The sequence below is a fragment of the Argentina anserina genome, chromosome 6 (genome assembly GCF_933775445.1).
Source record: "Argentina anserina chromosome 6, drPotAnse1.1, whole genome shotgun sequence".
Lineage (NCBI taxonomy): Eukaryota > Viridiplantae > Streptophyta > Magnoliopsida > Rosales > Rosaceae > Argentina > Argentina anserina.
The window spans coordinates 14,006,222-14,031,306 of NC_065877.1; the positions used below are offsets into that span (position 1 = coordinate 14,006,222).

Genomic DNA, 25,085 nt, shown 5'->3' on the forward strand with positions numbered 1-25,085 from the left:
TTTAAATTCTAATGGTTAATTCTCAATTTTCAATTCTTGACGATCTGATGAAGTACCGTCTCAAAGGTCTCCGTAGAGCATGATTCATGAAGCGCAATCGGCTCACCATATCTTCGATCGACCACAAACAATTCATGTTTCTTGATGAGTTCTTGGAGCCTTGGGTGATTGAAGTATGGTGCTTGAGGGGAACCCAGTATTTGTTCTCCTGATCCTGTTTGCCCACCCATACACTTATGCAACCTTCCGGAGTTGAACCCCAGTACCTTTTCTCGAATAATCTCTCGTCCTGGTCATCGTCATGCACCAACAACTTTTCGCGATCATATGACTTCTTGGAGTGGCTTCCTCGTATCTTGTTGATAAGAGCTTCAGGAATCACGAACCTCATCTTGGAGTATGGTAGAGTGGTAGTCGTAGGCTTGGAAAGATTAGAGATGGAAGTTTGTATGAAATAACTGGTGATCTAATTAGGGTAAAATTGGAAAACTGTATGACCCAAGGAAAACTGGATCACCTGTTCTTGGATCAAACACAAGTTTTTGGTGTTTCTTGCAGAGTTCTCCAAGCTTTCAGTTTAGGTAGTACTTGAAGGGAACCCAGTATTTCTTCTCTTCTTTGACCACCACGAATTCAATACAACCTTCTGTAGTTGAACCACACCCCTTCTCGAATATACAAAAATTAATTTAACTCATCATTGATTTTTGACAATTTGATGAAGTAACTGCTCAAAGGTCTTCGTAGAGCATGATTCATGAAGCACAATCGGCTCACCAGTTCTTCGATCAACATATCTTTCATGCGTCTTGATGAGTTCTTGGAGCTCTGACACCCGGAAGCACTTGCTGGGAACCAAGTATTCCTTCTCCTCTTGGCCCACAACAAACTCCCAACAATTTTCTAGAGTTGAACCCCGCTTCTTCTTCCAGTACTTCTTGTCAAATATACTCTCGACCTGGTCAGGATCATGCACCAACAGCTTTTCGCGATCGCATGACTTCTTGGAGTGGCTTCTTCGTATCTTGTCGATCAGAGATGAAGAAATCACGAACCTCATCCTGGTGTCAGTTAAAATTAAAATGCTATATTGATTGTTTGATATTGATTGATTATCTTGATACAAGTCTAGCTATTTATAGGAAATGAATTAGACAATGACATTGCTGTTAGCACTATCTCTAATGATGAATCTAGTTGTTCTACCACCATGTTTGTTGCTTTACACAGCTCACTCATGCTAACACTCCCCCTCAAGTTGGCGCATACACATCAACCATGCCCAACTTGCAAAATGAGTCATAAAAAACCTTCTTAGACACTCCTTTGGTGAGTATATCCGCAAGTTGCTCTTCTGTAGGAACAAACGGAAAGCAAATGATCTTAGCGTCTAACTTCTCTTTCATAAAGTGACGATCAACCTCTACATGTTTTTTACGATCATGCTGCACAGGATTCTGTGAAATATCAATAGCTGCCTTGTTGTCACAGTACAGCTGTATAGCACACTTAAGTTTAACACCCAAATCGTGTAGTAAATTCCTAAGCCATAACAACTTGCACACTCCCTGAGACATACCTCTGTATTCTGCTTCAGCACTAGATCGAGCTACCACATTTTGTTTCTTACTCCTCCACGTAACAAGATTACCTCCAACAAAGGTAAAATACCCTGATGTGGACCTCCAATCTGTAATATTTCTAGCCCAGTCTGCATCTGTGAAACCACAGACCTCAAGGATATTGTTGTGATTAGAAAACATTACTCCTCTCCCCGGGGCTGACTTCAAGTACCTCAAGATCCTTACAACAGCATCCATGTGGTCCTCACTGGGATTATGCATGAACTGACTTACTACACTTACTGCATACACAACATCTGGTCTGGTATGTGATAGATAAATCAGGCGTCCAACTAGCCTCTGATAACGAGGTTTGTCAGTAGGGATTTGATCTAGATACTCTGCTAACCGATGGTTCTGCTCAATAGGAGTATCAATGGGAGTGCAGTCCAACATACCTATCTCCGTTAGTAGATCAAGGATGTACTTTCTCTGACACAGATAGATACCATTACTTCCCCGGGCTACCTTAATGCCCAAGAAGTACTTGAGTGTACCTAGGTCTTTCATCTCAAACTCTGTGGCTAGCTGCTTTTGTAATCTGTCCACCTCAATAGTATCATTACCAGTAACTATCATATCGTCAACATATATGATTAGGGATGTTACCTTCCCTTGTTGGTGTTTGAGAAATAATGTGTGGTCTGAATTACTCTGCATGTAGCCAATTTTTCTTATGAATTGTGAAAATCTTCCAAACCAAGCACGAGGAGACTGTTTAAGACCATACAATGACTTTCTCAACCTGCATACAAAGTTATCTGGAGAAGCTGCCACATATCCAGGAGGAAAATCCATATACACTTCCTCTGTAAGTTCTCCATGAATGAATGCATTTTTAACCTCATACTGTCTAAGTGGCCAGTTTAAGGTAGCAGCAAAGGAGAGCAATACCCGAATAGTATTCATTTTTGCAACTAGTGCAAATGTCTCATCATAGTCTATGCCATATGTTTGGGTGAACCCTTTTGCTACTAGGCGTGCTTTATATCGGCTTACTGATCCATCTGGATTATGCTTCACTGTAAACACCCAACGACATCCCACTGTCTTCTTGCCATGTGGTGGAGAGACAAGCTCCCAAGTGTTGTTCTTCTGTAATGCTTCCATCTCTTCCTCCATCGCTTTCAGCCATTTTGTATCTCCCAATGCATTATGCACTTTGTTAGGTATTGATATAGTAGAAATTTGATTCACAAATGATTCATATGACTTAGACAATCTTTTGGTAGACATAAAATTTGCCATAGGATACTTAGCTTTAGCCTGAAGGGTAGGTTCATATTTTTTTTTTGGCTGACCTCGAGTAGACCTATTTGGCAAGACATATTGTCTATTATTAGCTTCCCTAGTATTAGCCCTAATAGAATGACTAACCTCAGGTGAGTGATCTTCTATACCAGGGGAACATTGGTCAGGGGTATAAACAACAGTATGGGAGGCATGAGGGGCAGTTATGCTGTCAGCTTTCAGTTCCTGAATCTCTGGAGTGACTTCACTACCAGAATCATCTGATGGTGCATGTGTGGCTGACACATTGGTATATCTACTGGCTTACTTGTCTCCCCCTCTCCATGATACAGCGCTTCAAAATATGAATTCTCCCCCTGAAGAGCTGTATTGGAAGAGGCAAAATAGCTCATGTCCTCAAAGAAAGTAACATCCATAGTGACATAGTACTTCCTGGTAGGTGGATGATAGCAGCGGTACCCTTTCTGATGTCCTCCATACCCAACAAACACACATTTAACTGCCCGGACATCTAATTTAGACCGTTGATGTTTTGGAAGATGGACAAAAGCAACACAACCGAAAACACGGGCAGGAAGATTATGAAAAGAGTGTAATGAGACATGAGATCCAATCACCTCATATGAAACTTTTCCCTGAAGGACACGAGAGGGAAGACGATTAATGAGATGGGCGGAAGTGAGGACAGCATCATCCCAAAGGTACTTAGGCATATGGGCACTAAAAAGAATACACCGAGCCATATCAAGTAAATGCCGATTTTTCCTTTCAGAAACTCCATTCTGCTCAGGTGTGTAAGAACACGTGGTTTGATGAACAATTCCATGTGTGTTAAAGAACTCCTGAAAGACATGATTCACATATTCCCCCCCATTGTCAGAACGAAGAACTCTAATTGTGGCATTATACTATGTTTGAACAGTGGTATAGAAGGCTTGAAAAGCCGGAAAAACTTCATCTTTAGTTTTGAGGAGAACAATCCACGAAAGACGGGTGCAATCATCAATAAAGGACACATAATATCGCATCCCTGACACAGTAGACTCTTTGGAGGGCCCCCAAACATCAGAATGAATTAATTCAAAAGGAAGAATACATTTATTAGAATTACTAAGGGAATAAGTAGAACAATGACTCTTACCCAAAACACATGTCTCACAACGTAAAGAAGACACATCGACACTAATAAACAAAGTAGGCATGGATTGTTTCATAACACTAAAAGATGGATACCCTAAGCGACGATGCCATAACCAAACTTCACTTAACTTGTCAGAAGTGGAGATTAAAGCAGTTCGAGACTGTGCCCCTGGTCTTTCCCCCGCATATGTCTGATCCAGATGAAACAACCTGCCCCTCAGATACCCCTGACTAATTAACTCCCCGGTGAGAAGATCCTGAAAGATCGCATACATAGGAAAAAATGTCACAGAACACTTAGCGTCAGTGTTCAATTGAGGAACATATATCAAATGATGAGATAAAGTAGGGACATATAACACATTATGAAGCTCTATTGTGGGAGTAAGACGAACTGATCCTTTCCCGATGACGGGAAAGGCTTCACCATTAGCATTAGTAACATATGGTACTGGTGGAGGAGATAATATGGAAAAATAAGATTTGTCATAAGTCATATGATCAGGCGCACCAGAATCAATAATCCATGTATCAAAACCAACAAAATTAGAAATATTTAAAGCCATACCAATTTTGCCATGACCAGCGATGGATGCGGTAGGCACTACTCCTCATGTTGTATGATGATCATGTCCAACCACACCATAGATGTCTGGTTCTTGGATGAATTGAATAGCTGCTTTCGCCTTGGGACGAAGGTGTGGATACAGCTTCCAACAGATCGCACGAGCATGATTAGTATCATGACAATAAGAGTAAGGAGGGCGAGGCTGATTCCCGAAGCCGGGTGGTGGTCATTGCCGATGAAGTGGAGCTGAAGTTGCCGGCTGAAGGGGTGGTGCTGGAGATCTAGCACGAACAATAAGGCTAGAAACTTCAAGTTGTGTTTGATGAAGACTTTCCTGTTGAGACTCATCCTTTCGGATATATGTGAAAGCTGCAAGCATGCTAGGGGGTTCGGTCTTTCTGAGTAATTCCCCTTTCGCAGTGTTATGTTTTGCATCAAGACCTTTCAGGAAATGATGAACGCGCTCAAGCTCCTTTTCTTGTTGGTACCAGATAATATCCTCTGGATTCTTGATCATGCAAGGACGTTTCACATCAATCACAGCCCAAATATTTTTTAGTTTGGTGAAATATTGCGCCACCGGTTGCCCATCCTGTTGCATCGCCAAAGCTGTGCACATTAACTCATGAACCTGTATAAAATCAGAGTCATTAGTTTATAAGCCTTCTAGTGTCCTCCATATCGCTTGCGCAGTGTCACATGACTCCACCAGATCAACTATTTCTTCATTCATAGATTTCCACAAGACAGACATGACAAGACCATCATCGTCGTCCCACTTAGTGTAGGCAACAATATCATCTGCACTAGGAGCTTTAGTTACTCCGGTTACATGCCCCATCTTGTGCATTCCTCGAAGATGAGCTGTCATAATTCTCTTCCATTTACGGAAATTGGTCTCATTGAGTTTAATTCCTCCAAATGAACCACTGTTAGAACTCTTAACAAATATTTCAAAGTTCGAAACATCATTGTTCCGAAAACTCTCAACGCCGTCTCCGAAAACCATTTGAAAAAGCAAATCAAAGGTCAGAGATTATATAGCGGAAACACCAAAAAAAGATATGAACCTATCAAAGTTGGGCCGGGTCGGATCGTTTCCGAATCGGGTCAGATCTGGTTTGGGTCGAATCTGTCGGGTCGAATTGATTTTGGACCGGGTATTTAGGGCGGAAAAAACCTTCGCCTACCCACCCACACACGCCGTCCGCTGCCTCTCCTTCTCCCAAAAACTTCCTCCGATGGAAAAACGAAAAAGAAAAGGAAGTGGAGCCGGACCTCGGTGGAGAGCTCGGGCGACACGGTGGAACCTCGGTGTGTGGAGCTCCTTGGTGTGGTGGTGCGGTGCGGAGGCGGTGGAGAGCTTCGGGCGAGGAGACCGTCGGATGAAGGCGCCGAGCTACTGCCGGCTGGTTTATAGCTCAGTGCGGTGGAGCTCCTTGGTGGGATGCGAGGAAAGCGCCGAGCCAGGAAAGCGCTGAGCCACTACCGGCTGTTTTATGGGAGGTACGAATCCAAACCCAGAAAAACAGAAAAAAAAAATTGGCTTTGATGCCAAGTTAAAATTAAAATGCTATATTGATTGATTATCTTGATACAAGTCTAGCTATTTATAGGAAATGAATTAGACAATGACATTGCTGTTAGCACTATCTCTAATGATGAATCTAGTTGTTCTACCACCATGTTTGTTGCTTTACACAGCTCACACAGCTCACTCATGCTAACAGTGTCTGGTAGAGTGGTAGTCGTAGGCTTGGAAGATTTAGAGATGGAAGTTTGTAAGGGAAGTAACTAGTGATGGAGGAGTTAGGGTTTCTAAAAAATAACATGGAAGTCGATCGTACGAGTGAGAGATATGAGCATAACAACGTACTTTATATATATATACTTGAGTCGATTCCGAATCCATGTTGGATTTGATTAAATTGAGTGTCGACCAAGTTTCTATTTTTTGTCATGTTAAATCTCTATTCTGATTTCGATTAGTGCCCTTCATTCCTGCTTTATTGGCTAATTTTCCTTTTGTGGGTCTGATCATTCTGATATCATGGATTTGTGGGAAAATGGTTTAAATGGAGAATGGAGACGCAGGTTGTCAGGTCTCTCAACCGCCGGCGGCATCGACTATGGCAGTTGCCTCGCCACAGGAAGTGAGAGTAGTGGCACCCGCCACTCCTTCAGTATCAGCCAGGCTGCCAGGTATTGTTTTATACCTTATTGTAGACTTAGGCTATTGCTGAACCGGATTAGTTTTCAGTGTAAAATTACTCCACTCCCTTGCGCATAATTGAGCTGTAAATGAAGTTGTAATAGCCTATTTCCAAGCCCCATTACCCACGAGGCCACGAGTTTGGCAAAAGCCAATTTAATAATTCTTGTATATACATGGCCGTGTACTGAACGCTACCAGGAAAGCCAACCAGTCTCCCCATACTTGAACGGGACAGTGTCACCATTGCGCCGGAAGCAAACTCAAAGAACCAATAGAGGTGGTAGAACAACTCGGAGCTCTTATATTTAGGTTATCAGATTAGACCATGGTTCCCAAAGGTTTGTGATCAACTTTCATTTTCATTTATACACACACATTAGGAAAACAACCCAAGAGTTTCTCTTTCTAAGCATATAGTCGTCACACTAGAAGGGAAAATAAGTCTTATCAGTTTGACAACAGAAAGCAGTGTGGCATAAATTTCATTCTGACCGAGCCAAGTTAAACAAGATGATGTCTCGAATGTATTAATCAATCCAGGCCATATGGTATCGATGGCCTTTACCACACCATATCAGCAACACATTTGATACAACTAATAAATGGCAATATGTGCACTTAAATACACGAGGCAAAGGAGTTCGTGGTCGTCGTTGAAGGTAAAGCATAAGACCATATAACCAAATGAACTAATGGATTTGAAAAACATGGCCATTCTGCTAAACTTCCACCAACCCCATCGAATGATTCAATGGATCCAACCATGGCAGCAGTCAGGCAAATATATCAGTTTGATGTGTTGCCTTCGAAATCAGTCCATAAACTCCCACTTTAAACAGAAAATTGGATTAAATACTTCAATGCTTCCACGTAGAGCTACCCAAACCAGACTCAGAACTTTAACTGTACACCTAAACATTGATATCCTGATCTCATTCTTCTTTCCATATCCGGCCAGTAATCCTCAACTTCAGTTCTTGCCTATCCCCACCAGAAAAGTAGAGAGCCATATTTCTCTGAATTATGAGTCCGTCCTGGCTGTCACGAACTTTTCTATGACTGTCACGGATACTCCTGGGAATTCCTTGCCATATTAACTTACGACCATTTCCACCAACCTCCAAACTATAGCTGAACTTCTTAGCCTCAGTATCATCACCCATGAATCGTAAAAAAGCCATGTAGACTGGAGCCATTCCTATCTGGAAAGCCTCAAAATGTAAACAAAATTGTTTCCCAAAACAATTGAACACCTGGATATAAAATATAAATACCGAAGGTAGGTCAGACTCTTATGTACATTGAAAATGAATATGCATTGGGAAGACAATTATAAGACTAAACTGAACATTTTCAGTCACCAAAGAAGAAATACAATACTTACAGTTAGCATCCAAGTCGCATTCTCAACTTCGTGTGGGTTTGATTTAACATATCTGTGGTTAAAGGTAGACCCATCATGCATGTCAACCTTGTGATCATCTTTAAGATGATTAACTAGAGTTGGGATATCTCCTGTAACAGAGCACTCAGATCCAGCATAAGGGCAATTGTATAAGCGAAATCGACAATGTTGCTCATGCTTCAGCTTGCTATAGTATGGGAAAATATCATGACAACCTAAACTCTGGTATATGCAAGGGAGTTCCAATGATTCCGCAACCTTCTCCAAAGCCAGACACCTGATATTCCCGAGCTCATAGCGGCAAGTTGGGCAACAATTCTGCACCCTTAACTTGCAGTCCGAACATAATGTGTGGCCATTAGGACACTTCACAGTAAGATTTCAGAGACAGAGAATTTTAGAATGAAAGAACAGTATCCTCACTGTGACATGAGAAGAGGCTAAAAAAGACAATAAAAGGTGAGACATAATTTTAATTGCTTCATTACAGACCCACACTAACAATTAAATTTTAATTAAACTCATTGCTTCAGAATAATATGAAAAACAACGAGTAATAGCCAAAATAACAGATGTGAGAGAAAACGAAAAATGACAGGGTCATAATATCTACAAATGGAAGAGAAAATTGTCGCTGTTGGCACTGATAAGTGAATATGAAGTGAAAAAATGATAGCTTTGCACAATTCTTGACAGATTGGATGTTTTAGACTTGAGATCAGATGAAACTACAGCAAAGGACATTAATAATGTTTCATAACATACTAAGTGAAAATGATAAAGGTCATTAGTGGACTGTGTGACCTACATCTAAATACATAAACGATTTCCTACTTAAGACATCCAGTCTAAAGCTGTAAAACTACATATAAATGCTCATTTCACAGCTGATTGAATCATGTTGACTGTAATACCCAACACTATTCTACTAAAGGTCTACAGCGCACAGCATCACCCTCAAAACCTAATGAGAATCACTTTATGTTAAAGGAACCAACAACATAAACACTCCCCTCCTTCAACCATCCACTCCACCACGTGCAATCTCATTAAAGGCTACTTTCCAATGACCTGATTCAACCCTTAAACCTAATAACCCTAAAAAAGTTATACCCTAGAAGTATGTTAAAGGCTACTTTCCATTAAACCTAATAACCCTAAAAAAGTATACCCTAAAAGTATGTTAAATGCTACTTTCCAATAAACATAAAGAGCTGATTCAACCATCCAAACTAACAGTATTTATTTACAACAAGTTTTTAATCAGTGTCACATAAGTACCATAGCTTTTTTTTCATTCCCATCAATCCTTGTCTAGTCTATTTCTGCTTCTATATGTAAAAAGAATAAGCAATACATCTAGCCTCCATGAGAGAGTATTAACCAAAGAAGTTCCAATTCCCAAGAAGCTAAAACTTGTGATTTCCAATGTATTACTGAATGTCTGCTACTATGATAAACATAATAGCCAGCAAGGTTTAATGATGATGGTATGATCTCAAATAGCCAGTTAGTAAATCCAGGTGAAACACAGAATGTACCTGATGAATAGGAGGGTACATCAAACTTGTGCAGACAGGGCACTCAAGTAACTCATGCACACCATTGGTTGAATAAAGATTATGTTTTCCACCCAGAGCAGGGGTAGGCTTATTGAGTGCATCAACTGTCTCTGACTTTGCCGTTGCCATCTCATAATCTGAAACCACTTGGCGAGGCTCAAGAACTCCCTTGCTCTTGACCTTAGGAGCCACGGATGATTCAAATTTAACAAAGCTGTGGCTCCGAAGATCCAAAACTGCAGTCCACTTTGCTCTCTATTCCAGTATCAATTCTCCAAGGACTTGTTATTCCTATTAAAGAATAAAAATATTTCTTTTTTTAGCACCATTACATGCTATTATTGCTTGCTACAGAATCTGCAATTGAACTTGAGCCCAAACTCCAGGAAAAAAAAACAAGGCAAGAGTTATGAAATGAATACAGGATGGCACTGATTGTTCATCTCAATGTGCTGGTGAAAACATTATGAAGTATGGGCAAGTCAGGAAGGTGATGCAACTTATTGTTGTTTTCTGACATCTAAAAAAATTGGAATATAGTCTTGCTTGCAGGAAGGGGATTCCTACTCATCTATGACTTGACCCTACACATACAGACATCTACACTACTTACATTAGCCTTTTGTGGCCTAATAATTGAAATCTTAGAAAGTGCTTTTTGGGCTGTTATAAGCTCATCATACCAAGACAGCTACGGAATTCATTTTTACTAGCAAGTATTCCTAGAGAATTGATGAAACCAAGGCATAGCTAAGACCACATTAATCTTCACAGAATAGCACCAGATTTTCTCCCCAACGTTGAACACAATTCAAATTGTTTATATTGAATCATTACCATAGCAACAAGACGGTCAACAGAACAAAAGTGAAATCCAGTTTAATGCACCGAACCCAGAAGTGAAATCTAGCTCTACAAGTTCGCCATCATCACATGGCTCACCACAATCTCAGAATTATAAAGATATCAGCAAGCCGAGGACAAACCCAGATCAATTCAGAGATTGGGTTTGACAAAACCCTCAGATCCCTTGCACCATCACGAAAATTATACAACTTACACTTACCAACAGAAAAGAAAGAACAATAATCTCAAATTCACATTAAAGAAAAAAACATTGCAAAAGAAAACATAATTCCTCCTCTTTAGCAATCAAACTAATCATTTATCTTAACAATTAAACAAAAACAATATAGAAGAAACATAAGAAACAAAAAAGGAGGGACACCAAGCATACCCCAAATTCAAAACCCACAACACTCGTGAGATAAAATCTCAAACAGAAATCAAACACAATCTTAAACGAAAAGCTCAAACTGTCTTTTGCCAAAAGCTAACTCCGTCTTATATAACAATCAAATGGACCCAAAAACCATAAGTACTCAGAAGAAAAAACAAAACCACAACACGTAGAGAACAAGGAACAAACCAAAACACAGATACCCAGCTGAGATTTCAAACCCAAAACTGCCTCCACACCACATTAAAAAAACCGAACTAAACAGACCGTCTCTCTCTCTCTCTCTCTCTCTCTGCAAAACTATCAAAAGGGGCGAACGACAACCCAGATTGCGGAAACACAAACAAGAAGAAAAACAAAAGCAGACACGAAATCGAAGAAAGAGCCCGGAAAACAAAAACAAACAATAGTACGAGGCGTATTACCCGGAGACGGAAAGAGAAGAGAGTGCGGAGGTGGTGGTGGTGGTGGTGCTTGCCATCGAAAATGCTTGAAATGCGTTTCTGGTTTTGATTGAGAGGGGCTTTTTGTTTTTTCTGTTGTTGTTTCAAAATTCAATATATATTTCCTTTTGTTGTCGGCTTTCTTAATTGGATTCTCCTTATTTCTTTTTTTTATTCGACGATTTAAACTTCTTCTTCTTTTACTGGAGCGTGGACCGATGCTCTTTAGTTTCTCTCTTTTTCTCGACGCGCACGCGACGTTTGAATAATATTATTGGGTTCTCATTTTTCTCCTGTATGTTTTTCAAACGCGGTGTAGGGGTTAGAAATATGAAATTTCCAAATCGCTCCGACCCTCCGCTCCAACGTTGAAGGGAGGGAAGAATGCTCCCATGTTTCCTCAACTACTCAATTCTTTTATGATGATATTTTCTTGTAATAATAGATACGATGATTTTCGATTATGATTTCGAGGAAAAGAATACAATGATGTTAATTAAGTTTATATTGAAAAAAAAATATAAATATGTATATTCGTCAGAAATATCTGAAACTTAATGTTAAACTATAAGAGTAAATTATAGTCTTTACTTACATTAAAGCTTCCTAAAATAAAACTCACTTACAACTAACTTGTGTTCTTATCCATTTTTGTAGTTGAGAACTTAAGATCAATCGTTATTAAATTTGAAGCACAAGAGTGTCTAAGGTACTAGCTCTCTATGTAAGATTTGTGTCAAGATGCATTAATTCGTCATGATCCCTTATGGGACACATATATTTATCATTGTCATTACTATCTTGTCACTCCTATTGACAATTGCACTCGGTCATGAGCAATGTACGTTTCTTCAATTTTGAATGCCTACACAGCTACATTTAGCTACTTATTCCTCAAACGTTTACCCTTTTTAGCTTTGGCTAGGAAATGAGACAACAAAAACAACAAAAACAAGTACGAAAATAGGAGCTGGGTTTCTTGTGATGCCCAAAAACTGTTGTACACAACAGTGTTAAGACCTCAGACATATTGAAGGGTACGTGTGAAACTGTCCAAGATTGTACAGACCTAGCTAGCTACCGACCCATACTTGCATAAGTTTAACCAGACAGGGACTAATCCTTGATAATAATTCGTTCAGCCTTTTCCAGAAACAAGGACCACTGTTGATTCATTTGTTATATTTAGGACCATCCAAATCATATGTATGCTTGAGTAGAACACAAGTATTCAAAATCATTTGGGGTGGTGAGTTCGAAAAGTGATTATTGTATATGGGCATATCCCTTGGTCTTGCTCTAGTATCTTCATTGTCTATACTGTCAGCATTTTAAAAAACTCTACGTATGAATATAAGTAGGTGATGGACCTCCAACATAAGAACAAAGAGAATAAGTAGGTAAGCATGGCTATGTTTCAAACTACGTGACTGCGACTAGTTCAATCTATCTGGTAGCATGTGGTTATCAAGAGACGTATTTGAGTCCTGCTTAGCTTGCTATATAGAATAAAAATCTAAAGAAGAGAGGTGCTCGTATTGGGGGGTGAATAGGCTAGAGATGCTTACCATACGTCAAACCTTAAAGCTTTTAGTCGTAGCATGCAACTGTGCGAATAGTTGTTTGATCTAATTATTCAACGAGTATATAGTAACGATGTATGTCACTAGGAACAAAACCCTACTCGTATGCTACCTCTAACTGTTGTGGAGTACCCTGGCACGAAGCTTTGATTATTTCACGTCGCCGGCGTGCCTCGTGCTTCCACAACCAAGCGGCAACGAGATGGCAGCGCCATGGTCTCAGAGAAGTGGCTTCTCATGCGACAGTACGTGGTGTGAGTAGCCCCAAAGGCAGAGTCAGTAAATTTAAGAGCGTAAGATTGGAAGAAAATTGTTAGAAGAGGGCAAATGTGAGATTGCAATAAGTAATAGAGTTTTACAATTGCCCCACGTCCTAATTTTTCGCGCTCCACATCTCCGGTCTTTGAACATAATTGAGTGAGTCTTTACCCGTCGTTCTGCGAATAAATTCAAGCACACGCTAATGGGAACCAAGGGATTGCTTTAATGCATCACCCTTAACAGCAATTTGAACTAAGAAAGATGAGGATTGGATTTTTGACTAATGAGTTTCATTGTTAGGCATGAAATTGGAATTGTTAGTTTGTTACTAATCTCGACATAAACTAAAGCAAGTTGCATATTGTGATAATAGAGACACAAAAATTAGTAGTTATATACACTAATGTTTTTTTTTTTTGCATGTACTCATCCGTGAAAACTGCTAGCTATAAAAAAAATACATTGGACTATACACTAATGAGTTGCGTATATGTTTCACTTATATGACAAATAACAAAAAAAATTCTTGATTGAAAAATTATAATCATATTGGTTGGAATCCCGCAGCAAGTGCGGGTATTATAGCTAGTAATGTATAAAAGACCTTACGAATAATATTTGGCCTCCAAGTAATATTTTAGATTCTACTTCTCACAATGAAACTAAGAAAGATGAGGGTTATATTTTTAACTAAAGAGCTTCTTATACCACTCTTTACACATTTACAGTGCACACCTCTACCTTTTTATGAGGGCAAACAAAACCAACTTCATCATCAACCCGTCCGGTTAGCATTATCTTAATTGCGTTAACATCAAACTCCTCAAGGGAATGTTCAATTTGAGAAATGCTTCATCACCTATTTTCATCAATAACCTCTAACATAGATTGCCCATAGATTGATTGTCATAGAATGCGTAAATCTATTTGAGTGATTGTATGGGCTTAATGTTGGAGACTTGGAGAATGTGGGGTAAAAATCAGATGAAATGTTTTAGTTTTTACTTTACATTTCTTACCATCTATTTTAACTTGGAGAAAACTGCTTTATCATTCTTACTAATAAGTATTATTACTATTATGATAATGTTCTATCTATTGATAGAAGTTGAGATCAAACAAAGCAAAGAACATGTCTTATGGGAACATAATAACACAACTTCTGGGTTTTCAACTAACGCGACCAAAGCTTTGTTGTTGTTGGTCAACCCACTCAATCGTCGTCAATCCTCTATATAAGGACGACAAGCCCAAGCAGATGTATTATGATATTACTCCTCTCTCTTCTCCCTTTAATATTTATGAGAAACACAAAGTAGAATTTGTCAGGGATTCAGTCGTAGTGCATCGATTGTATTTGTTAGTTGTATCCTATAAAACAGACGTCCAAGATCTACGTGCACAAGTGTAAAGGCGAATTTATGTTTTAAGAGATTGCTGCAAGCAAGTCTCTATCAAAATCAACAAGTTAGTTTCTTTGCTTTGAGTCATTTGTTATTAGTTTGATTGAAATTGAGCTGTGTTCATAGAATTAGAATCGTTTGTTCTTCAAATTCATTTTGTTGTTGTAATAGAAGTATAAATAAAAGGCTATTTTATAAATCATCTGGTGTTGATTGAGTTGATTCCATTACCTACTAAGCCTATATATTAACAATCTAAAACAGAAATTTTTGTTTATTGAAATGGATCAACCTACTGTTGTTGGTGTTAAGAACCACATTGAGAAGTCTTTTGTGTTCAAAGGAGTGGACTTCCAAAGATGGCAGCAAAAGATGTTGTTTTATCTAAAAACATTGAACTTAACACAAGTAATTACATCTGAGGCTCGTAATTTGCCAACAGAGGGTGATATCCCAAATGTAACTATTAAGGTTGTCGAAGCTTGGGAACACAACAAATTTATGTGTAAGAATTATATTTTGAATGCCTTAGATTATTCTTTGTATGATGGTTATTCTACATTCAAAACTGCAAAAGAGCTGTGGGATTCTTTGGATAAGAAAACAAGTCTAAGGTTGCAAGTGCCAAGAAATTTGTTGTTGGAAAATTTCTGAACTTTAAGATGAGTGATGCCAATTCTGTGGTGAAGCAAGTGGAGGAACTCCAAATTACTGCTCATGAATTGGTTGATGAAGGTATGGGACTAAATGAGACTTTTCTTATTGCTTCCATTATTGAAAAGTTGCCTCCCACTTGGAAGAATTTCAAAATATATCTCAAGCACCTATCTGAAGAGATGAACCTTGAGCAACTCATTCTCAAGCTTCGTGTGGAAGAAGAGAACCGAAAAAAAAAATCTGATTGGTCCTCAATGGAAGCAAAAGCCAATGTGATTGAAGGCAGTACCTCTAAGCCTAAATTTTCTCACAATCATAAGGGAAAAGCTGATGCCAAGAGAGCACCTATTGCCCCAAAAGCTGTTATGTTCAAAAAGAAAATTCAAGGTGCATGCTGGGTGTGTGAGCAGCCTGGTCATAAAGCTATGGATTGTCGCCACAAAAAGGATAAATTTGCTAGAGATAAAAATCAAGCAAACATGGCAGAAAATCAATTTGTTGTTGTTGTATCTTAGGTAAATCTGATGACCAATACCAATGATTAGTGGGTTGACATAGGTGCATCAAGGCATGTGCGTGCTGAAAGGAGCATGTTTGCAACATATGAGCAAGGATCTGGTGGAGAAAATCTTCACATGAGAAATTCTAACACTGCTGCAGTTGAAGGAAAAGGAAAAGTGATACTGAAACTCACTTTTGGAAAAGAACTTGCACTCACCAATGTGTTCCATGTTCCTGAGATTAAAAAGAATATGATTTTTGGTTCTCTTCTTATCAACACAAACTTTAAGTTAGTGTTGAATCTGATAAGTTTGTACTCAACAAGAGTGAGATGTATGTAGGAAAAGGCTACCTATCTGAGGGGTTGTTTAAACTCAATGTAATTCCTACTAGTGATATTAATAATAATAATAATAATACATGCAATAGTGGCTTCTATCTACTTCCTTGATTCAGTTAATTTATGGCCTACTAGATTAAGTCATGTGAATTATCGTTCTCTAAATAGGATGATAAACTTAGGATTGTTACCAAAATGCAGTCCTAAGTTAGAATGCATATTAAAATACATAAATAATGCTGATAAACATAAATGTGAAGTATGTGTGAAATCAAAGTATGTAAGACACTCTTACAAAACTGTTGAAAAATCCAACGAAGTGCTTGGACTGATTCATAGTGATGTTTGTGACTTCCAATCAACTCCAAGTAGATCTGGAAAGAATTATTATATTACTTTCATCGATGACTGCAGCATATTTTGCTATGTCTATTTGATAACCAGTAAAGATGAAGCTTTAAGTATGTTTAAGATATATAAAGTTGAAGTTGAAAATCAATTAGACAAGAAGATAAAAAAAACTAAGATCAGATCGTGGTGGAGAATACACATCAAATGAATTCTCTGAATTTTGTTCTACACATGGAATTGTTCATCAAACAACAGCACCCTACACTCCAATGCAAAATGGAGTTGCTGAGCGTAAGAACAAAATTCTCAAAGAAATGATGAATTCCATGTTGAACAGTTCAGGTGCTCCACAAAGTTTATGGGGTGAATCTCTTTTATATGCCAACTCAACATTGAATAAAATTCCTCTTAAAAAGAATGATTAGACTCCATATGAAATCTGGAAATGAAGGCTACCCATATAAAACCATGAAAGTGTGGGGTTGTCTTGCAAAAGCGAGAATTCCTCATCCAAAATGGCAAACACTTGGACCAAAAACAGTAGATTGTGTATATATTGGACCTGCAATTAATAGTGCAACATATAAATTTTTGGTTCACAAATCTGGAAATGAAGAAATGCATGTGAACACTATTCTTGAGTCCAATGAAGCTGAATTCTTTGAGGATATATTTCCATACAAAGATAGATCAAGTACTACAAAGAAAAGAGTACATGAAGACTCAAGAACACAGAAAAATAATAACAATGCTTCTACTTCAAAGGTTCAAGAACAAGAATTAGAACAAAGAAGAAGTAAAAAAACAAGGGTTGCAAAAGACTTTGGTTCAGATTTTATGACTTTTCTTACTGAACAAGAACCTCAAACATGTAAGGCTGCAATGACATCTGCAGAAGCACCTTATTGCAAGGAAGCAATCCAAAATGAAGTGGAATCCATTATGAATAATCATACATGGGAGTTGGTTGATTTACCACCTGAAAACAAACCAATTGGTTATAAATGGATATTCAAAGCAAAATTAAAACCAGATGGTTCCAGAGACAAATACAAAGCAAGACTAGTAGCAAAAAGGTATCGACAAAAAGAAGGTCTTGATTTCTTTGACACTTACTCTCGTGTCACTCGAATTACTTCCATTTGTATGTTAATAGCAATTGTTGTACTCCATTCGTTTTGCATCAGTTAATTGTACAAGCCCACGCGCAACTGTTTCTCTTCTCTCTCCTCTCTCCTCTGTCTATGTGTGTTCGTCACCCCCTCTCCTATGTTCTTCTCATCTTCATTTTATTTTCCAGATTAATCACAATGAAGAAATTAAAGTACGAATCAAAACCATATAACTATATTGATTGATGAAACCCACAATTGAACAAATATGATTACATGGAATTGAATTGTTTTCGGGTTTGCATATTGGGTTTTGGATTAGTCTCATCAAATCAATTTCAATAAATTCAATTTTTTTTTCAGATTTGTGGTTCATCAGTGGTTTGTAAACTTGGTTTTCATTTTTTGGAATTAGATTCATCAATTTGATGCACCGAAATCTAGATTGGAACCCCAAGATCAAAAATCACAAAGTTGCTGAGCAATAAACCATTTGCCGGAAAAAAGAAAGAAGAGAAGAATCAAGAGGTGAAAACCTCAAACCCTCATTCATCTTTTAATTTGCTTCAATTCAACGAAAACACCCCAAAAGCATAACCAAAGTTGTCGGGTAATGGAATTCAAGTCCAAGATCTGAGTTAACCAACCACCTCTATGCCTTCTCTTTCTTAGTTTTTTTTAAAGATAATCCTTACTTGCCTAACTAACAAATCTCGAACGAATAACTAATACCAATTCAAAAAGTTGATCCACATGTATTGATGAACGGTCTAAATTTACTGGTGTGCGTACTCAACGGTGCATTGAATCCGTTTCCAACACACACGAAACACCATTAACCTTTCAACTTGCATCCCAGACTCTAATCCGATCCACCACTGCCAGCCAAACACGAAATGACCACCGATTGATCACCCACAACTCACGTGCATTTTTTATATTAATTTTCCGATCAAAAATAAATTTCTATCGAAACACAACGAAGCTCTCTCTCTCTCTCTCATTTCCGCGCCTTCAGAAAAAAATCAAAAACCCTCGCTGTTGTGTGTGACACACTGCCTCACTCTTCCTTCTTCTTCTCCCCCTTTTCAAAACCCTAAAAAATGGAAGACGAAGACCAGCAGAAAGTCGCAGATCTGGTCAAGGAGCTCGTCATCCGCCTCGTTGCCCAAAACCCCACCTCCCCTCATCTCCAAACCTCCGTCCGCTACGCGATTCGCATACTCTCCAGCCGTCTCACCCCCTCCGTCGCCCCCGACGCCGCCGCCATCGCCGAGTCCACCAAGCGCCGCCTCGCCACCCAAGGTAAGTCCTCCCTCGCCCTCACCTTCGCCGACCTCTATACCAAATTCGCATCCAAAACCGTCCCCGGAAGCGTCAATAACAAGTGGGCTGTGCTTTATGTGCTTAAGATTATATCAGAGGATCGCAAGAATGTTAACTCACAGCTCGATTCGTCGATTTTGCTGCCCAATTTGGGTTTAAACGACTCCGAATCGGGCGAAGACTCGAGGGTTTTGGGGGTTAGAGGGAAGGGCTGGGGCAATGGGGTTTTGTTGGTTTCTAAGGACCCGGAGAATCTTAGGGACATTGCTTTTCGAGAGTTTGCGAATTTGGTTAGGGAGGAAAATGAGGTTTCGGAGGAGGTTTTGGTGAGAGATGTGTTGTATGCTTGTCAGGGGATTGATGGCAAGTATGTCAAGTTTGATGGTAATGCAGATGGTTATCTTTTGTCCGATTTGGTTAAGGTTCCGAGAGGGACTAGGATTATGGTTCGGAAGCTTTGTGAGCTGGGCTGGCTGTTTAGGAAGGTTAAGGGGTTCATTTCGGAGAGTATGGATGGGTTTCCGAGTGAAGATGTTGGGACCATTGGGCAGGCGTTTTGTGCTGCATTGCAGGATGAGCTGTCGGATTATTACAAGTTGTTGGCAGTGCTTGAAGCGCAGGCAATGAATCCGATTCCTTTGGTTTCGGAGACGGTGAGCTCGGGTAATTATCTTTCGTTGAGGAGGCTGTCTGTTTGGTTTGCGGAGCCGATGGTGAAGATGAGGCTGATGGCTGTTTTGGTTGATAAATGTAGGATTTTGAGGGGTGGGGCAATGGCTGGGGCTATTCATATGCATGCTCAGCATGGTGACCCACTAGTGCATGAGTTCATGGGGCGGTTACTCCGTCGGGTGTGTTCACCGCTTTTTGAGATGGTCAGGAGTTGGGTTTTGGAAGGGGAGTTGGAAGACGTTTTTGCTGAGTTCTTTATCGTGGGTCAGCCGGTGAAAGCTGAATCTCTTTGGAGGGAAGGTTATATGCTCCATGCTGGGATGCTTCCTTCTTTTATCTCACAGTCTCTTGCTCAACGCATTCTGAGGACTGGAAAGTCAATAAATTTCCTTCGGGTCTGCTGTGAGGATCTTGGTTGGGCTGATGCTGCAACTGAAGCTGCAGCTGCTGCTGGCACTACGACAAGAAGATGGGGTCTTGGATATGGTGAAACTGATGCACTTGAGTCTTTGGTTGATGGGGCAGCGAAAAGAGTTGATAAGCATTTGTTGGATGTTATATACAACCAGTATAAGTTCAAGGAGCACTGTCTTGCAATAAAGCGTTATTTACTGCTTGGACAGGGTGATTTTGTTCAGTACCTAATGGATATTGTTGGGCCAGAGCTTTCTGAGCCTGCCAACACAATAAGCTCTTTTCAGCTAGCTGGGTTACTGGAAACTGCAATTCGATCATCGAATGCTCAATATGATGATCGTGACATATTGGATAGATTGAAGGTGAAGATGATGCCACATGAAACTGGAGATAGGGGTTGGGATGTATTCTCATTGGAATATGATGCAAGGGTTCCTTTAGATACTGTTTTTACAGAGTCAGTGATGACAAAGTATTTAAAAATATTTAATTTCTTGTGGAAGCTTCGAAGAGTAGAACATGCTCTTATTGGTGCTTGGAAGACTATGAAACCAAATTGTATCACTTCCCGTTCCTTCATGAAGCTACAGAAATCAGTTAAGCTGCCGTTGCTTTCAACTCTGAGACGATGCCAGGTTCTTTGGGATGAGATGAATCATTTTGTTTCAAACTTTCAATACTATATTATGTTTGAAGTCTTGGAGGTGTCATGGTCTAACTTTTTGAATGAAATGGAGGTGGCCAAGGACCTTGATGATCTACTTGCTGCCCATGAAAAGTATCTCCATTCGATTGTGGAAAAATCCCTCCTTGGAGAACGTTCCCAGACCCTTTACAACTCACTCTTTGCCTTGTTGGATCTTATTTTGAAATTTCGAAGCCATGCTGATAGATTGTCTGAAGGAATCAATGAGTTGCAAGCAAGGTAACATTCTTTTGTCTCATCGGTGATTTTGGGTTCAAATAAAAATCGTACCTACTTTTATTTGTGTCATCTTTTAAAGTATAAATTCATATTTGTTGGTTGGTTTACTGCAGAACCATTGAATCATCTGTACCCTCTCGAGACAAGAGTAAAACCCAGAAGCGATTAAACAATAGATCCTCAGAGCCTGGGTCCTGGATTAATGATGGCAGGAAGGCGCTCACACAACGTGCTGGTGAATTTCTTCGGAATATGGGGCGGGATCTAGATGCCGTAGCAAAAGAATATTCCTCATTGCTTGAGGATTTTATTTCCAAGTTGCCCGTGCAGCAACATGTTGATTTGAAGTTCCTCCTGTTTCGGCTTGACTTCACCGAATTTTATAGCCAGTTGCATCCTAGTACGTAGAAAGCTGTACAGGTTGAAGCAAATGTATCTGCAATTCATGGCACGATCAAACCATTTTCAGTTCATTAGGATTGCTGACTCATATGGTGAAACAATCATGCTGTAGCTGGCTGACAGGACCAACCGATTTACTTTATATTGCTTGAGTTTTAGGTAGTGCGAAAGCTTCATCTCTCATTCATATATACTGTTTATCCCATTCAACATAGTTTGCAGGACTAATGTCTTATATCTTTTTCTTGATGTTTGCAGATGGGTTTTCTTCTTTCTAATGGCCACTAGTGGAAATTTATGGTTTGACTTGAAGATTTATTTCATCAATAGATCAGGGTGTGAGATGTGATAGTACGCGTATCAGCTGATATTTTAGGGATTTTTTTGGTGAGTTCTTTCAGCTTTGTGAGCTGTCGTTCACTCATAGTTTGTATATCTGTATCATATTTCTGAATTAGATGAATGATAGTGAATGAGTGATATTGCTATTTAGTTGGTTTTTATTCTATGTTAACATTGATATTTAACTATTTGAGTCTTCAAGCATTCATCTATTGTCCAACGGTTTTGCTTTTTATTGTGATTTCACCATTTAGACTTTAGACAATATGATTAAAGAGCATATGTATAGTTACATATGCACTTTGTATTTCTTTGTTGAACCTCATGATAGCTGCATGAGTGCATATAATATTATTGTGTTGTAGCCGGGTGTTATATAGTTGATATTCATGTTTTTTTAAAGTTGATACTTGTATTACACAGATGATACAATTTGTATATGGTTGGTGTTTTATATATAGCTCATTCAAATATATTTAGAAGATTTACAGACAGTGAAGTAGTGCATCACTAAAATCTCCGGGTGTTGGTCTTAATGAGGTTAGACTCTCAAGTCTTTTATGTGGAATTCATTTCCATTTTAACCCTCTTGATTGGCTTGGTCTTCCCTTGGTGTTCTTTTTCTTCTTTTGATTATTGGGCATTATTTATGGTTGGCTAGCTACGAGCACAAGTGACTTCTTTTGGTTGTATTAATCTCAGAACTAAGAGCATTACATTTGACTTTGACTTTGATTTGTTAATGTGACATTAAAGGTAATTTGCAGTTTTAAATCTGATACAAGTACAGTTTCTTCTAACCCGAAGTAAGAGGTTGTGTAAAGAAATGAATTATGATCTTATCTCTTGCACTATGGTGGATGTCCTCTGGACAACTCATGTCCATTCCAGATGTTCTGATATTGGCAGTTCTGCTATTTGGACAATGAAAGTGCCAGAGCAGATTGAGTATATTTTTTTGTCTTCAAATTTTTATATCTATGAATTCTCTCTGTACTTGAAAATTCCCAGTCCATTATGTCTGTCCATATGTTATGGAACAGTTAACACCATTATAAATTTATTGTATTACTGAATACAGATGCTCTTACTCTTAGGCATTGCCCCAGGGTTCATGAGACCCGCATTGAGCTGTTATGGAAAGGTGGGAGCAAAATGTTATTGCTGATGTGCTGCAGTAGCGAATCTGGGTGACGTTAATTTTACCTTTTTTTTTGGGTTATCTCATTGAGGAATTGTAATGGAACACTAGATTTTCTGTAGCAATGGATGACGATAATGCTTCTCAGATCGTAACTATAGACAATGTCCTTACTCATTTTCTGGATTTGTTCCTCCCACGCTTTGTGCCTTGCCAACCTTGAGTGGCGTAGCCTTCAGCAAAATAATTTGTCCGTTGATCTTTGTAGAAGCTGTTCCGGGAGAATTACTACCATTATGTGTCTTAGCCTAATTAGGTTTCCTTATTGGAGTATATTATGCTTTAATGTAATAGATATGAATCTCTGATTTTTCAGGATACTCCTTATGTAATGTCTATATATATGCATCATTATCAATCAATAAAGAGTTATGTTATGTTCCATTACGTTATTATTATTCTCGTATTCATCATACTCGATTAGAAGCCAATTTTTTCTTTTTCATTTTTTCCCCATGTTTAGCACCTCTACTCTATTTGGAAAATAAGGGATTAAACACTACCTTTCCTGTTTCCTTTGGGAGTCTCTAGTTCACTTCAAGGTATGGATTTGCAGCGTGAAGCAATACATTCCCAATGAGATCGGCAACTGGAGTGGCATGAGATTCTTATTCCTCGAAGGCAATTAACTTGGTGGATTGATTCTGACAACAATGGGAAGACTACGGAATTTCCAAAGGTTGCATTTAGTAACAAGTTGCAAGGACAAATTCCAGATGAACTGTATGTCAACTGAACTGATTACTGAACAATCTAGCTCATTTGTCTCATGCCAAAGCAGGTATTGGTAATGCAATTAGGAGAACTTTATTTTAGACTGAGAACTTCATTATGGTTAACTCAATAGATGAGACAACTCATTTGTCCTAGCAGGAAGGTCATCGGACTGCAGCATTAAGAAGTCTGTCATTAGGTTTCAATTTGTTGAATCACGCAGTACCTTCTACCTTGTTATCATGTTCCCTCATTGGTTCTATCCCACAAGGTATTGGCAACTTGAAAGTTGCAATCGACATAGATTCTTTAATAAACATTTTCAGGGGTTTTACCAATCAGCTTGGGGGGTCTTCAATTTGTTTAGATGGAAATATTGCTATTTCACCTTTTTTTTTTGAAACGTACGAAGTTCTTAAGAAAATAAACTAGGCCAAATTGTTATTTCACTTGGAATAACTTTATGCCATTGAATTATTTTATCCAAAAATTATCCGGACGAATTGATTCCATATTCTCTTTGAATCACTCACATCTCAAGTATCTAAATTTGTCTTACAACAGGCTCGAGGAGATATTCCAGCAGGGAGACCTCTTAGAAACTTGTCTACTCGATCATATGTGTCTAGTAACAATGTCTGTGGCGCACCCGATTGCATCTTCGCATCGTGCAAAGCTAGTAGATCGGACCAGAATTATATTATAACAGTGATATTGTCAGCAATGCTCTTAGTGACCATCATCCCTATGATGATATAACGCAGAAAAAAAGAGTAATCTTCGAGCTGCATCAGAGGACTCCGCTAGCTCTTCCATTGATAAAATGGTTCATACCTCCAATTTCAAAGGCAACAAATAGTTTTGAACTTTTGATCGATAACAGCAACTTGATTGGTACTGGGAGTTTTGGTTCAGTATACAATGGAAAACTTACGGTCTATTTACAGCTAGAAGGTCTGCTTTCAAGGCTCGGGTCAATTTAATCACAGAAATCAAATGCACATGTGCTCAAAACACTTATATATAGCTATTATGAGTATTATCTATCAACGTTCTATTCAAGCAAAAGCTGTAAAAGCATATAAACGATATCCTAAAATCAATCCGAGATTTTTTTTTGCAGGGTCAATCCTCAGATTCTTATCTAATCATATACTTGATCCACCATTTGCTCCAGTACATCTGCTATCACATGTATGCAAATTAATGCCATTTTTTTTTCCAATGATAATTAGTGGTTGGTCTTTTGCCTCCTCTTTGTTTTCCAGTCTCAACTTACTATATATTCCACCCGTTTTGCAGATTCAGAACTACGACACAAACACAATGGAAAAGAGCACTTGGTTCTTCATGGTTTACTGTTGTTTTATGGCGGCTAGCTGCTTAACCATGGCAGCAGCACGAACCAACATCAGCACAGACCAAATTCTCT

The 25,085-nt window shown here is 38.9% G+C and overlaps 2 protein-coding genes across 3 annotated transcripts; one reads left to right on the plus strand and one right to left on the minus strand.

The window, feature by feature from the left end:
* Positions 1-7,212: 7,212 nt before the first annotated feature.
* Positions 7,213-11,564, minus strand: LOC126798874 (E3 ubiquitin-protein ligase SINAT2). Its single transcript, XM_050525951.1, has 4 exons — positions 11,429-11,564; positions 9,743-10,054; positions 8,181-8,567; positions 7,213-8,049 (listed from the first exon to the last, which is right to left on the minus strand). The coding sequence occupies exons 2-4, from the start codon at positions 9,890-9,892 to the stop codon at positions 7,729-7,731; spliced, it is 858 nt and encodes a 285-aa protein (XP_050381908.1). The 5' UTR covers positions 9,893-10,054; positions 11,429-11,564; the 3' UTR covers positions 7,213-7,728.
* Positions 11,565-18,666: 7,102 nt separating this feature from the next.
* LOC126797694 (gamma-tubulin complex component 3) lies at positions 18,667-23,267 on the plus strand. 2 transcript variants are annotated; one of them, XM_050524384.1, is made up of 4 exons: positions 18,667-20,994; positions 21,108-21,555; positions 21,655-21,783; positions 22,836-23,267. In XM_050524384.1, the coding sequence occupies exons 1-2, from the start codon at positions 18,758-18,760 to the stop codon at positions 21,400-21,402; spliced, it is 2,532 nt and encodes an 843-aa protein (XP_050380341.1). In that variant the 5' UTR covers positions 18,667-18,757; the 3' UTR covers positions 21,403-21,555; positions 21,655-21,783; positions 22,836-23,267. The 2 variants fall into 2 exon arrangements, with proteins under 2 accessions (XP_050380341.1, XP_050380340.1); XM_050524383.1 differs by lacking the exon at positions 22,836-23,267 and having other exon boundaries at positions 21,655-22,756.
* The last annotated feature ends 1,818 nt before the right edge of the window (positions 23,268-25,085 follow it).